Source organism: Oncorhynchus keta, chromosome 21, assembly GCF_023373465.1.
Source record: "Oncorhynchus keta strain PuntledgeMale-10-30-2019 chromosome 21, Oket_V2, whole genome shotgun sequence".
Classification (NCBI taxonomy): domain Eukaryota; kingdom Metazoa; phylum Chordata; class Actinopteri; order Salmoniformes; family Salmonidae; genus Oncorhynchus; species Oncorhynchus keta.
The window spans coordinates 58,137,618-58,153,316 of NC_068441.1; the positions used below are offsets into that span (position 1 = coordinate 58,137,618).

Below are 15,699 nucleotides of genomic sequence, written 5' to 3' on the forward strand. Positions count from 1 at the left end.
CCAGGGTCCTCCCCAGGCCTCCTCTCTACGACAGACCCCCAGGGCAGATGCAGATGGACAAGGAGCACTGTGTGTACGCTGTCCCCCCTCGGGAGCAGCTCTCAGTCTTCGTCCCCCACAGAGGACACCATGTCCCGTTGGAGTGTCGGGGGGACTCTGGTCCTACCTACGACCACCCCAACCCCCAGGGCAGGCTGCAGAGGGGCCGTCTGGGGCTAGTGGCTGGGGCTCTGGGAGCCAGGCCTGGTAGGGGAGACACTCTGTTACAGGAAGAGGATGAAGAGAGCGGTAGAACGACAACGTCAACATCAGACAAACAGAGAATCAGCACAGCCTCCACGTCCTCCACCTCCTCCTCCTGCGACTCCCTGGCGCTGTGCTCCTCTTCCTCCCCGGAGCCGCAGCGGGAGGTGTGTCTGAGCCAGGAGGAGGCGTGTCGCAGGCTGCTCATCCTACAGCAGGAGGTGTGCAGGGAGGTGCCGCGACTCATGGAATTCGTCTCCTCTAGCTGGAGGAGCAAGGATCACCTGGAAAAGCACCTCACGGAGATCAGGTTTGTGGAGATTGAGATCAGTAACGATTATTTTTTAATATTCTGACCAGTGAACATAACAGTGCCTTAATTAAGGAACCACTTTCTGTACACTTTGTGTTCACTGTGGTATATAATCCAGGTTCCTCTACTGAACGGTCTGAAACGTGCGGTATGAAAGTGAACAGTTAGTTGAAGATTCACAAGCCGTCTATTTGGGACTACCGATATCAAATTAAACAAAACTTTATTTGTCACATGGGCCGAATACAACAAGCGTAGACCTTACAGCGAAATGCTTACATACAAGCCCTTAACCAACAGTGCAGTTCAAGAAGAAAATATTTACCAAATAAACAAAAGTAAAAAATAAAAAAATAATAAAAAGTAACATAATAAAATAATATATAGATAATGAAACAGCATGCAGCAGCAGTGTACAAAACAAATGGGGGGGGGGGTCAATGTAAATAGTCTGGTGGCCATTTGACTAATTGTTCAGCAGTCTTATGGCTTGGAGGTAGAAGCTGTTAAGGAGCTTTTTGGACCTAAACTTGGAGCTTCGATACCGCTTACCGTGCGGTAGCAGAGAACATAGTCTATGACTTGGGTGACTAGAGTCTCTGAGACTAGAGTCTCTGGGCTTTTCTCTGACACCGCCTATATATCATATCCAAAACAAGCGTTACCACTAATTCTTCCCAACTACCACCACCAGGTCTGCAGCAGAGGGTGTGGCGGGGTCGGTGACCTCCTTTCTGACCTTTGCCCTGGATGTGAAAGGTAACGCCCGGCGCCTGACCGACTCCAACCTGCAGGCGCGTCTCCAGCGCCAGCTCTCAGTGTTGGAGGACTCCGGCCTCATCTTGCAGCAGGCCGTCAACTCCCTGGGCGTCGCCGGCTGGCCCCTCCCTTTGCTGGCCCAGGATCCCGCCCAGAACCACACCCCAGACCAGCTAGACAGCCTCGTCAGGGTAACCAGGACCATCCCTGAAGATGTCAAGAGAATGGTATCCATCGTCAATGCCAACGCCAAGCTGCTGTTCCGACCCAGTACCAGTACCACCAATAATACCAGTACCTCTACCAGTCAGTTTATGAAGAAGAGAACAGAGCAGGGAGAAGACTCAGGAACAGATCATCATGACAATGCCCAGATACAGGTTAGTCATTGGTTATCTGCACTATATCTGCACCCAGCTACAGGTTAGTCATTGGTTATCTGCACCATTATATACCCAGATACAGGTTAGTCATTGGTTATCTGCACTATATCTGCACCCAGCTACAGGTTAGTCATTGGTTATCTGCACCATTATATACCCAGCTACAGGGTAGTCATTGGTTATCTGCACCATTATATACCCAGCTACAGGTTAGTCATTGGACCATTATATACCCAGCTACAGGTTAGTCATTGGTTATCTGCACCATTATATACCCAGCTACAGGTTAGTCATTGGTTATCTGCACCAGCTACAGGTTAGTCATTGGTTATCTGCACCATTATATACCCAGCTACAGGTTAGTCATTGGTTATCTGCACCATTATATACCCAGCTACAGGTTAGTCATTGGTTACCTGCACCATTATATACCCAGCTACAGGTTAGTCATTGGTTATCTGCACCATTATATACCCAGCTACAGGTTAGTCATTGGTTACCTGTACCCAGCTACAGGTTAGTCATTGGTTATCTGCACCATTATATACCCAGCTACAGGTTAGTCATTGGTTATCTGCACCATTATATACCCAGCTACAGGTTAGTCATTGGTTATCTGCACCATTATATACCCAGCTACAGGTTAGTCATACCCAGCTACAGGTTAGTCATTGGTTATCTGCACCATTATATACCCAGCTACAGGTTAGTCATTGGTTATCTGCACCATTATATACCCAGCTACAGGTTAGTCATTGGTTATCTGCACCATTATATACCCAGCTACAGGTTAGTCATTGGTTATCTGCACCATTATATACCCAGCTACAGGTTAGTCATTGGTTATCTGCACCATTATATACCCAGCTACAGGTTAGTCATTGGTTATCTGCACCATTATATACCCAGCTACAGGTTAGTCATTGGTTATCTGCACCATTATATACCCAGCTACAGGTTAGTCAGCTACAGGTTAGTCATTGGTTACCTGCACCATTATATACCCAGCTACAGGTTAGTCATTGGTACAGGTTAGTCATTGGTTATCTGCACCATTATATACCCAGCTACAGGTTAGTCATTGGTTATCTGCACCATTATATACCCAGCTACAGGTTAGTCATTGGTTATCTGCACCATTATATACCCAGCTACAGGTTAGTCATTGGTTATCTGCACCATTATATACCCAGCCAGGTTAGTCATTGGTTAGCTACCCAGCTACAGGTTAGTCATTGGTTATCTGCACCATTATATACCCAGCTACAGGTTAGTCATTGGTTACCTACCCCAGCTACAGGTTAGTCATTGGTTATCTGCACCATTATATACCCAGCTACAGGTTAGTCATTGGTTATCTGCACAGGTTAGTCATTGGTTATCTGCACCATTATATACCCAGCTACAGGTTAGTCATTGGTTATCTGCACCATTATATACCCAGCTACAGGTTAGTCATTGTTATCTGCACCATTATCTACCCAGCTACAGGTTAGTCATTGGTTATCTGCACCATTATATACCCAGCTACAGGTTAGTCATTGGTTATCTCATTATATACCCAGCTACAGGTTAGTCATTGGTTATCTGCACCATTATATACCCAGCTACAGGTTAGCTACAGGTTAGTCATTGGTTATCTGCACCATTATATACCCAGCTACAGGTTAGTCATTGGTTATCTGCACCATTATATACCCAGCTACAGGTTAGTTATTGGTTATCTGCACCATTATATACCCAGCTACAGGTTAGTCATTGGTTATCTGCACCATTATATACCCAGCTACAGGGTAGTCATTTGACCATTATATACCCAGCTACAGGTTAGTCATTGGTTATCTGCACCATTATATACCCAGCTACAGGTTAGTCATTGGTTATCTGCACCATTATATACCCAGCTACAGGTTAGTCATTGGTTACCTGCACCATTATATACCCAGCTACAGGTTAGTTATTGGTTATCTGCCCCAAATCAAATCAAATCAAATGTTATTTGTCACATACACATGGTTAGCAGATGTTAATGCGAGTGTAGCGAAATGCTTGTGCTTCTAGTTCCGACAATGCAGTGATAACCAACAAGTAATCTAACTAACAATTCCAAAACTATTGTCTTATACACAGTGTAAGGGGATACAGAATATGTACATAAGGGTATATGAATGAGTGATGGTACAGAGCAGCATACAGTAGATGGTATCGAGTACAGTATATACATATGAGATGAGTATGTAGACAAAGTAAACAACACTATATAGCTGTAGATTTGCCAAGCTTGATATGATGCACATTCATAGTTTTGTATTTTAATCCTGATTTTGAAAAGTAAAAATAAATATTTCTCTACACAGGTTTAAAGCTGGGTTATAATTGGTCTAATGCATGTCTGTAGTACAATAGAAAACAGCCTTCACAGGGTCATTACATTTATATAGACTTAATACCCATTCATAATGCTGTATCATTAAGCCTGATTTATTACATTGAAAGTAAAGCAATGATCTCTTTTTGAAATGAAGAAAGAGTTTGAAAAACAACAAATTAAAGTCTGTGGAAAACAGAAAACCAAAAATCACTTCCATCAAGCCTAAGGTGAGACTTTCCAGCTACTCAGAGGAATGCATTTCTTATAGTCAAGTACTGAAACTCACAGAAAAGCCTCAAATACTGTAGACTCTCAAACACACAGCAGCTCCAGCCACTTCTCAGTAGGAGCTAGGTGTTAGTGGTGTAGATATTAGCAGCGTACCTTGTAATTACAGGCATTCTGGGAAGATTCAGCTTTTCTTCTCTTCCTCTACTGGTGAGTGTCCCCTGAGGGAACAGGATGTCTGTCTGTCTAACTAACCATCTCTCTTTATCTCCTCTCCCTTTACTTCCCTCCTCTCTTTCCTCTTCTCTCCTTCCTTCCCTCCCTCCTCTTCTCTCCTTCCCTCCCTCCTCTCCTTCCCTCCCTCCTCTTCTCTCCTTCCCTCCCTCCTCTTCTCTCTTTCCTTCCCTCCCACCTCTTCTCTCCTTCCTTCCCTCCCTCCTCTTCTCTCCTTCCCCCCTCTCTTTCCTCTTCTCTCCTTCCCTCCCTCCTCTTCTCTCCTTCCTTCCCTCCCTCCTCTTCTCTCCTTCCCTCCCTCCTCTTCTCTCCTTCCTTCCCTCCCTCCTCTTCTCTCCTTCCCTCCCTCCTCTCCTTCCCTCCCTCCTCTTCTCTCCTTCCTTCCCTCCCTCCTCTTCTCTTCCTTCCCTCCCTCCTCTTCTCTCCTTCCCTCCCTCCTCTTCTCTCCTTCCCTCCCTCCTCTCCTTCCCTCCCTCCTCTTCTCTCCTTCCTTCCCTCCCTCCTCTTCTCTCCTTCCCTCCCTCCTCCTTCCCTCCTCCCTTCTCTCCTTCCCTCCCTCCTCTTCTCTCCTTCCTCCCCCTCCTCTTCTCTCCTTCCTTCCCTCCCTCCTCTCTCCTTCTTCCTCCCTCCTCTCCTCTCTCCTCCTCCCTCCCTCCCTCCTCTTCTCTTCTCTCCTTCCCTCCTCTCCTCCCTTCTCTCCTTCCCTCCCTCCTCTTTCTCTCCTTCCCTCCCTCCTCTCCTTCCCTCCCTCCTCTTCTCTCCTTCCCTCCCTTCTCTTCTCTCCTTCCCTCCCTCCTCTCCTTCCCTCCTCTTCTCTCCTTCCCTCCCTCCTCTTCTCTCCTTCCCTCCCTCCTCTTCTCTCCTCCTCTCCCTCCTCTTCTCTTCTTCCCTTCCTACTCCACCTCCCTCGTCCCTCCCAACCACACCTCTCCTTCCCTTACTCCTTCCCTGCACTCTCACATTCCCTCCCTCTTCCTCTTGTTCCTCCTCTACCCCCCTCTCCTTTCTTCCTATCCCACCCAGGAGGACCAGAAGCTTTGTGTGTCTGAGCCCCAGGTCTGTGTGGACGGCCCTAGGAGATCTTCAGAATCCCTGTCCCAGAGGAAGCCCTTCATCTCTGACTCTGGTGACGCCCCCAGGAGGACCTCTGAGCCCCAGGTCTCCCTGTTTGCTAGGATGGCCTCTCAGTCTGAGCCCCAGGTCTCCCTGTTTGCTAGGATGGCCTCTCAGTCTGAGCCCCAGGTCTCCCTGTCTGCTAGGATGGCCTCTCAGTCTGAGCCCCAGGTCTCCCTGTCTGCTAGGATGACCTCTCAGTCTGAGCCCCAGGTCTCCCTGTCTGCTAGGATGGCCTCTCAGTCTGAGTCCCAGGTCTCCCTGTCTGCTAGGATGGCCTCTCAGTCTGAGCCCCGTGTCTCTGATGTCCCTAGCCTTGGGAAGTCCTTTAACTCGCAGGTAGACAGCCCTAAGAGACAGCCCACCCTGTCAGAACATTGCCGGCTATACTTCGGGGCGCTGCAGAAGGCAATTTGTGTGTTCATAACCAGCCTGGACAGCCAGACCCCGGAGAAGTTCATCTCCCACAGCAAGCTGATCATCATGGTAGGCCAGCGACTGGTGGACACGCTGTACCGAGAGGCCCAGAAAGGAGAGGCCCAGAGAAGGGAGCCCGGGTCAGTGTCAGGGTTGGGGCCCAGCCAGAGCCAGAAGCAGGTTCTGCTGTGTAAGTGCAACCACATGTGTGCCCTGTTAAAACGGCTGGCTGTGGCCAGCAAGAAGGCAGCTCTACATTACCCTGAGAGACAGGCTCTGCAGGAGGCCCAGGACTTCGCCAAGGAGCTGGCTCAGAGAGCACAGCACTTCAGGATCTCCCTGGACCTCTGAGAGAGACAGACTTTTATCTTAAGGACGCAACAGACAGTGCCCACGAACAGTGAAAAGCTGTCCTATCCCCTCTGACCACAGAACGTCGCCATAACGTTGAATCGGCACCGTTCATATTTTGACTGTATTCTGTTTCTATACGAACCCAGTTAACCTATAGCCTTCTACTACTGTTATGTACAAAGCCTTCTCAAAATACAATTTAGTACATTCCTAATTTTAAAATATGATTAAAAGGATTAAATAGTTGGAAAGAATAAAAACAAGTTCACAGCTTAATGAGATAAAAAAAAAATGAATAATTAAAAACATTTATTTTTGCTTCAATGGTTTTGGTTTCACCATTTCACTGTCCTTGTTCTGAATGTGAGTGTAACGGATGTGAAACGGCTAGCTTAGTTAGCGGTGCGCGCTAAATAGCGTTTCAATCGGTTACGTCACTTGCTCTGAGACCTTGAAGTAGTGGTTCCCTTTGCTCTGCAAGGGCCGCGGCTTTTGTGGAGCGATGGGTAACGATGCTTCGTGGGTTGACTGTTGTTGATGTGTGCAGAGGGTCTCTGGTTTGCGCCCGGGTATGGGCGAGGGGACGGTCCTAAAGTTATACTGTTACACTGGCTATATTAAGGATCAGAAAGGCAACTGTGTTACTGTCCTGTTTTGACCATGTTGTATCATAGCTACATGGTAAAACACACGTTAACAATATGCAGACAGGGAAGTCAAAACACATCAACAGACAAGATTCTGTATCGCACTTTGTGACATCGGCTGATGTAAAAAGGGCTTGATAAATACATTTGATTGATTGATTGATTGATTGATGCAGACAACACAGTCCAAACACAGCAACAGACAGACAACACATCAGCACTATATCGCCCTCTGGTGGTACTGGGTCCATTAAAAATAAACAGCTTTTGGAGAGATTGCCTGCCTGCCTGCCTGCCTGCTTGCCTGCCTGCCTGCCTGCCTGCCTGCCTGCCTGTCTGTCTGTCTGTCTGTCTGTCTGTCTGTCTGTCTGTCTGTCTGTCTGTCTGCCCCATACCTGGTTGACATGAATAGACCAGAACACTGTATCCTTCGTGAGTTGGGGCACAATACATACTCTACAGAACCTATTTCTCACCATGTTGGCTCTGTGTGCAGTTGTCATGTATCCCATATTTAAAGGATTTGGCGTGAAAATCATCCCCCACCCCCTGCTTTCATTTGAATGGCTGGAAACAACAGGTTGTCTGTCATTCATAGCCACGGACTCCTCCTCTGTCCGGGGCACGGCGGTACGTGTCGGCACGTCACTGTGCTTCTTCCTCCGCCACAGACTGACACACATCCACAGATATGGCTCTGTGAGAAGGCACATGGTGGCGGCTAACCATGAACCAAAAAATAAATCACCAAAAACAGTTCATGCATCAGTAGCAACCCGATTTCCTTTATTTTTTTTTGTTGGGGGGGGGGATTCAACCATTGCAACAACTGCACTAGACATACAATTGGTTTTCACTGTTACGGGGAGAGAAGCTACTTGGAACCCCTCCTCGCTTTTCTCCTGTTTCACTCAGCTATTTTACTCGGTTTTTAAACCGTTTTTTTTTTTGGTTGCAATCGCTCTTTTAATTTCATTTTTTTAAAGACAGTCATCATGGGTGTGCAAGGTTTCCAAGAATACATAGAAAAGCACTGCCCTACTGCCGTGGTACCCGTGGAGCTCCAGAAGCTCGCCCGGGGCAGTCTGGTCGGAGGAGGCAGGCAGAGAGCACCACAGAGCCCGCTACGGCTGCTGGTTGACGCGGAGAACTGCCTCCACCGACTCTACGGGGGTTTCTACACCGACTGGGTAAGTGGCGGGCAGTGGAACCACATGCTCGGCTACCTGGCTGCCCTCGCCAAGGCCTGTTTCAACGGGAACATTGAGCTACTGGTTTGTTTCAATGGCGCCATGGAGAAAGGCCGTCTTCACGAATGGGTCAAACGACAGGTGAACGAGAGACAGACGGCGCAGCAGATTGTCAGCCATATCCAGAACAAGGGGACTCCTCCGCCGAAGGTCTGGTTCCTTCCCCCAGTGTGCATGGTCCATTGCATCCGGCTGGCCCTTCTCAGGTTCCACATTGGGGTAAGTTAGCCAGCCGGCCTCTCGGGGCTTTTCCTCCATATATATATATATATATATAACAGCTGTCTGGCTCGTTTTTAGCTCGCTATAGGACAAGCTAGTGTTCTGGTTGTTATCTAGCGAGCTGTCAACAACTAACACATACGTAGACTTGTCTAGATCTAGTGAACCTTTTCATTGCTTGTATAATTGTGATGGATTTGCGTACAGGCTACTAATAGTTAGCCATGTTGATCAGACAAGCGCTAACCGAGTAGCCTAATCAAGTGACAACTTGGATAAGGCCGGGCCTTCCTATAAATTTAGTCGACACACAAAAAAACAATGTTTAACATTGCAATCTGTGGTTTTATCCAAAGTTCATGCAAAGTGTGATCGATATTTTTGCACATGTCTTGACCTAATTTAAAACGGCATGAATTAAAATGTCACATTAATAATAAAAAAAAAAAAACGCAGTAGACACTCAAGTAGGTATCCAATCAGTAGAACAACTAGATACGATATACATGTGTTTTTGTTGCAGTCTATATATATATTTAGTTAGACAAGGAGGGCTGTGCAGAGAAGTATGTGTATTGTCTCCTGGTCAGTCAGTGGAATGAATGCTCAGGAACTCACTATGACATTCACGTGTTGTACTCCAAACAACCCAACAAATATAGGATAGTTTTGTGCAATGTCTCATCCAGAAACCAACTATCACCCCCCCAAAATCCCAGACAAAACATGCCATCTAGACAATAAATTGTATGTGTTAGGTGAGACAGTTCATCTAGACAATAAATTGTATGTGTTAGGTGAGACAGTTCATCTAGACAATAAATTGTATGTGTTAGGTGAGACAGTTCATCTAGACAATAAATTGTATGTGTTAGGTGAGACAGTCCATAACAAAGTTTCACTGGTATCCGGTTCAGTGTTTGACTGTAGGTTGTAGGCTGTCTGGAACCAGCCCTAAGTGGCTATTGGCTGTCGCTTAGATGCTGGCCCTGTGATTGGCTGTCCTTCCCTGGGATGACACCATTCGTTCTGCTGGGAGGGCTCCAGAATCTATTCCCAGCCTACAGTCCTGCTGGGCCAACCCTAGGGCCCTTCCTCTCACCCTACCTTCTCCTCAGCTTCCCTCCCTGCTTCTCAGCGTACCTCCCTCCCTGCCTCTCAGCGTACCTCCCTCCCTGCCTCTCAGCGTACCTCCCTCCCTGCCTCTCAGCGTACCTCCCTCCCTGCCTCTCATCTTACCTCCCTCCCTGCCTCTCAGCTTACCTCCCTCCCTGCCTCTCAGCTTACCTCCCTCCCTGCCTCTCAGCTTACCTCCCTCCCTGCCTCTCAGCTTACCTCCCTCCCTGCCTCTCAGCTTACCTCCCTCCCTGCCTCTCAGCTTACCTCCCTCCCTGCCTCTCAGCTTACCTCCCTCCCTGCCTCTCAGCTTACCTCCCTCCCTGCCTCTCAGCTTACCTCCCTCCCTGCCTCTCAGTTTACCTCCCTCCCTGCCTCTCATTTTACCTCCCTCCCTGCCTCTCAGCGTACCTCCCTCCCTGCCTCTCAGCGTACCTCCCTCCCTGCCTCTCAGCGTACCTCCCTCCCTGCCTCTCAGCGTACCTCCCTCCCTGCCTCTCAGCGTACCTCCCTCCCTGCCTCTCAGCTTACCTCCCTCCCTGCCTCTCAGCGTACCTCCCTCCCTGCCTCTCAGCGTACCTCCCTCCCTGCCTCTCAGCGTACCTCCCTCCCTGCCTCTCAGCGTACCTCCCTCCCTGCCTCTCAGCGTACCTCCCTCCCTGCCTCTCAGCGTACCTCCCTCCCTGCCTCTCAGCGTACCTCCCTCCCTGCCTCTCAGCGTACCTCCCTCCCTGCCTCTCAGCGTACCTCCCTCCCTGCCTCTCAGCGTACCTCCCTCCCTGCCTCTCAGCGTACCTCCCTCCCTCTCAGCGTACCTCCCTCCCTGCCTCTCAGCGTACCTCCCTCCCGGCCTCTCAGCGTACCTCCCTCCCGGCCTCTCAGCGTACCTCCCTCCCCTGCCTCAGCGTACCTGCCTCCCTGCCCTCAGCCCTGCCTCCCTGCCTCTCAGCGTACCTGCCTCCCTGCCCTCAGCGTACCTCCCTCCCTCTCAGCGTACCTCCCTCCCTGCCTCTCAGCGTACCTCCTCCCTCCCTCTCAGCGTACCTCCCTCCCTCCCTGCCTCTCAGCGTACCTCCCTCCTCCCTCCCTGCCTCTCAGCGTACCTCCCTCCCGGCCTCTCAGCGTACCTCCCTCCCGGCCTCTCAGCGTACCTCCCTCCCCGCCTCTCAGCGTACCTCCCTCCCGGCCTCTCAGCGTACCTCCCTCCCTGCCTCTCAGCGTACCTCCCTCCCTGCCTCTCAGCGTCCCCTCCCTCCCGGCCTCTCAGCGTACCTCCCTCCCGGCCTCTCAGCGTACCTCCCTCCCGGCCTCTCAGCGTACCTCCCTCCCGGCCTCTCAGCGTACCTCCCTCCCGGCCTCTCAGCGTACCTCCCTCCCGGCCTCTCAGCGTACCTCCCTCCCGGCCTCTCAGCGTACCTCCCTCCCGGCCTCTCAGCGTACCTACCTCCCGGCCTCTCAGCGTACCTCTCTCCCTGCCTCTCAGCGTACCTCCCTCCCACTCTGCCTCTCTCTCTCCCTCCCACTCTCTCTCTCTCGCTGTAGTGAAGAGCCAGACTACAGTATTATGAAGGCCTTGCTAGATTAAAGAGCCAGACTACAGTATTATGAAGGCCTTGCTAGATTAAAGAGCCAGACTACAGTATTATGAAGGCCTTGCTAGATTAAAGAACCAGACTACAGTATTATGAAGGCCTTGCTAAATTAAAGAGCCAGACTACAGTATTATGAAGGCCTTGCTGTAGTGAAGAGCCAGACTACAGTATTATGAAGGCCTTGTTGTAGTGAAGAGCCAGACTACAGTATTATGAAGGCCTTGTTGTAGTGAAGAGCCAGACTACAGTATTATGGAGGCCTTGCTAGATTAAAGAGCCAGACTACAGTATTATGAAGGCCTTGTTGTAGTGAAGAGCCAGACTACAGTATTATGAAGGCCTTGTTGTAGTGAAGAGCCAGACTACAGTATTATGAAGGCCTTGCTGTAGTGAAGAGCCAGACTACAGTATTATGAAGGCCTTGCTGTAGTGAAGAGCCAGACTACAGTATTATGAAGGCCTTGCTAGATTAAAGAGCCAGACTACAGTATTATGAAGGCCTTGCTAGATTAAAGAGCCAGACTACAGTATTATGAAGGCCTTGCTAGATTAAAGAGCCAGACTACAGTATTATGAAGGCCTTGCAGTAGTGAAGAGCCAGACTACAGTATTATGAAGGCCTTGCTGTAGTGAAGAGCCAGACTACAGTATTATGAAGGCCTTGCTGTAGTGAAGAGCCAGACTACAGTATTATGAAGGCCTTGCTAGATTAAAGAGCCAGACTACAGTATTATGAAGGCCTTGCTAGATTAAAGAGCCAGACTACAGTATTATGAAGGCCTTGCTGTAGTGAAGAGCCAGACTACAGTATTATGAAGGCCTTGCTAGATTAAAGAGCCAGACTACAGTATTATGAAGGCCTTGCTGTAGTGAAGAGCCAGACTACAGTATTATGAAGGCCTTGCTAGATTAAAGAGCCAGACTACAGTATTATGAAGGCCTTGCTGTAGTGAAGAGCCAGACTACAGTATTATGAAGGCCTTGCTAGATTAAAGAGCCAGACTACAGTATTATGAAGGCCTTGCTAGATTAAAGAGCCAGACTACAGTATTATGAAGGCCTTGCTAGATTAAAGAGCCAGACTACAGTATTATGAAGGCCTTGCTAGATTAAAGAGCCAGACTACAGTATTATGAAGGCCTTGCTGTAGTGAAGAGCCAGACTACAGTATTATGAAGGCCTTGCTAGATTAAAGAGCCAGACTACAGTATTATGAAGGCCTTGCTAGATTAAAGAGCCAGACTACAGTATTATGAAGGCCTTGCTGTAGTGAAGAGCCAGACTACAGTATTATGAAGGCCTTGCTAGATTAAAGAGCCAGACTACAGTATTATGAAGGCCTTGCTAGATTAAAGAGCCAGACTACAGTATTATGAAGGCCTTGCAGTGAAGTGAAGAGCCAGACTACAGTATTATGAAGGCCTTGCTAGTAGTGAAGAGCCAGACTACAGTATTATGAAGGCCTTGCAGTAGTGAAGAGCCAGACTACAGTATTATGAAGGCCTTGCTGTAGTGAAGAGCCAGACTACAGTATTATGAAGGCCTTGTTGTAGTGAAGAGCCAGACTACAGTATTATGAAGGCCTTGTTGTAGTGAAGAGCCAGACTACAGTATTATGAAGGCCTTGTTGTAGTGAAGAGCCAGACTACAGTATTATGAAGGCCTTGTTGTAGTGAAGAGCCAGACTACAGTATTATGAAGGCCTTGTTGTAGTGAAGAGCCAGACTACAGTATTATGAAGGCCTTGCTAGATTAAAGAGCCAGACTACAGTATTATGAAGGCCTTGCTGTAGTGAAGAGCCAGACTACAGTATTATGAAGGCCTTGCTGTAGTGAAGAGCCAGACTACAGTATTATGAAGGCCTTGCTGTAGTGAAGAGCCAGACTACAGTATTATGAAGGCCTTGCTGTAGTGAAGAGCCAGACTACAGTATTATGAAGGCCTTGTTGTAGTGAAGAGCCAGACTACAGTATTATGAAGGCCTTGTTGTAGTGAAGAGCCAGACTACAGTATTATGAAGGCCTTGCTGTAGTGAAGAGCCAGACTACAGTATTATGAAGGCCTTGCTGTAGTGAAGAGCCAGACTACAGTATTATGAAGGCCTTGCTGTAGTGAAGAGCCAGACTACAGTATTATGAAGGCCTTGCTGTAGTGAAGAGCCAGACTACAGTATTATGAAGGCCTTGTTGTAGTGAAGAGCCAGACTACAGTATTATGGAGGCCTTGCTAGATTAAAGAGCCAGACTACAGTATTATGAAGGCCTTGTTGTAGTGAAGAGCCAGACTACAGTATTATGAAGTCCTTGCTGTAGTGAAGAGCCAGACTACAGTATTATGAAGGCCTTGTTGTAGTGAAGAGCCAGACTACAGTATTATGAAGGCCTTGCTGTAGTGAAGAGCCAGACTACAGTATTATGAAGGCCTTGTTGTAGTGAAGAGCCAGACTTGACGGAGGCTCAATCTTGCTAGTCGTCTTGACTACTTTCTTATGTCATTTTCTCCGACACCAAAAGTTAAGAGTGTTGATAGGGGACAGAATACGGTCGGAACATCACATAATTGGACATCTTATCAAAGCCTATTGGACAGTAACTTGTCTTTAACCAGGACAGAAGAATTTATAACGGAAGTTTTCCTACAAAACATAGTAGATCCCCGTATTGTATGGGACACTTAAGTGTGCCTTTAGAGGCCCTGCAATTCAATACTCATCTATAAAACAAAAACAATTTAGATTAAAAGAGTCCATATTAATAAAGGAACCAACCGTATAGATAGATAGTTTTTATTGCTATCTAACTCAAAGGCACAGAATAAGTTAAAGGAACAACAAAAAGAAATGGAGGAACTTATTCAAGAAACATCAATATTATGAAAATAAAGCAAACGGGATGGAATATGGGGAAAATGCACCAATTTTTTAAAAATAGTTTTAAATCTTCAACAAAAAATAATTTACAGGAACTGTAAATGACGACATCGTCCATCGTCCATAATTCACTAAATGATATCTGAAAGAGGAAGCAAAGTACTTTATGTTTTAATATCAGTCTCCTTTATTTCCACTAACTGAAGTTAATTGTCAGGATTTTATTCTAGTAACAGCTGTACAGAAAGACTCATGTGAAGGCCTAAATGCAGAGGAGGAACTTCTAGATACAATTAAAGCCTTCCATGGCATACCAGTTGAGGTCTATCAAATATTTTCTATGTACTCAAAGGTCCAATATTAACATGTTATAACCACTCCTATAAACATAGAAGACTATCAGATTTTTACATTTTTTATTTATTTTACCTTTATTTAACCAGGCAAGTCAGTTAAGAACATATTCTTATTTTCAATGACGGCCTGGGAACAGTGGGTTAACTGCCTGTTCAGGGGCAGAACGACAGATTTGTACCTTGTCAGCTCGGGGGTTTGAACTCGCAACCTTCCGGTTACTAGTCCAACGCTCTAACCACTAGGTTACGCTGCCTAGCAAGAAGGTCTGATTTCACTATTACTGAAACAGTACCCAGGTGGTACATTTAAATATAAAGATCCAGTCCACCTAAAAAAAAAACTAGAGAAAAAACTAGAGACACCTTACACTTCAGTGTTGTGTTGACAGTATCCTTGCAAAATGAGTAGAATTTAAAAGGTCAGATAGTTTGTTTTACATGGACGATACATTGTAGATCATATAAGACAAGTACTGGAAACAACAGAACACTATGAAAACTCTGGGGAAACCAGGCCTGGTATTCAAAGATGACTTTGAAAAGGCCTTGGATAAAGTACAACTGGAGTTTATATATAAATGCCTGGACTATTTTAATTTAGGAGAATCTCTTATACAATGGGATAACGTTATGTATCGTAACCCCAGGTGTAAAATAGTAAATAATGGCTACATCTCAGAAAGTTTTGTATTTCCAAGAGGAGTAAAACAAGGCTGTTCTTTATCGCCATATTTATTTATTTATTATGGCCATCTAAATGTTAGCTCTTAAAATCAGATTCAACAATATCAAGGGGGTAGAAACCCAGGGCTTAAAAAACAAAAAGTGTAATTGTTCATGTTTTCTTTCAAATATTATGTATTGTGTCGTCTACCAATAAAATGGTCTGACGGTATAGTGGCCATATTCGGTATCCCGAAAGAAAGAGAAATTCTCACTACAATACATTTTTAGAGAAAGTTAGCCAAATTAGATCAGATTTAGCCACTGTGGAAAGGTCAACACCTGTCTCTCTGTGGAAAAAATCACCCTCATTTAATTCTTTAGTCATATCCCAGGTGACCTTATGAACCTGCATACACTGAACAAGTCAGACAAAATTAAACAGGCATATTTATATAATGAATATCAATTCGGAGGGCAGAAATGATTAAATATTAAAGCATTAGACCTCCCTAAAGGCTTCAGTCATAAAACAATTATACTTAAATCCAAACTGGTTCTCCTTCAA

General features: G+C 46.8%; 2 protein-coding genes across 2 annotated transcripts in view; both read left to right on the plus strand.

Moving 5' to 3' along the window:
- The window catches only part of cass4 (Cas scaffold protein family member 4), a 131,359-nt gene extending 123,883 nt beyond the window's left edge, over positions 1–7,476 (plus strand). The window contains exons 6-8 of the mRNA XM_052474484.1: positions 1–553; positions 1,251–1,695; positions 5,555–7,476. The exon at positions 1–553 is cut by the window's left edge and continues 463 nt beyond it. Of these exons, the coding sequence (XP_052330444.1) occupies positions 1–553; positions 1,251–1,695; positions 5,555–6,412 (1,856 nt within the window). The 3' untranslated portion in view covers positions 6,413–7,476. The remainder of the gene's footprint in view (positions 554–1,250; positions 1,696–5,554) is intronic.
- Positions 7,477–7,746: 270 nt separating this feature from the next.
- The window catches only part of LOC127910541 (constitutive coactivator of PPAR-gamma-like protein 1 homolog), an 81,789-nt gene continuing 73,836 nt past the window's right edge, over positions 7,747–15,699 (plus strand). Inside the window, exon 1 of the mRNA XM_052474589.1 lies at positions 7,747–8,531. Coding sequence (XP_052330549.1) covers positions 8,058–8,531 — 474 coding nt within the window. The 5' untranslated portion in view covers positions 7,747–8,057. The remainder of the gene's footprint in view (positions 8,532–15,699) is intronic.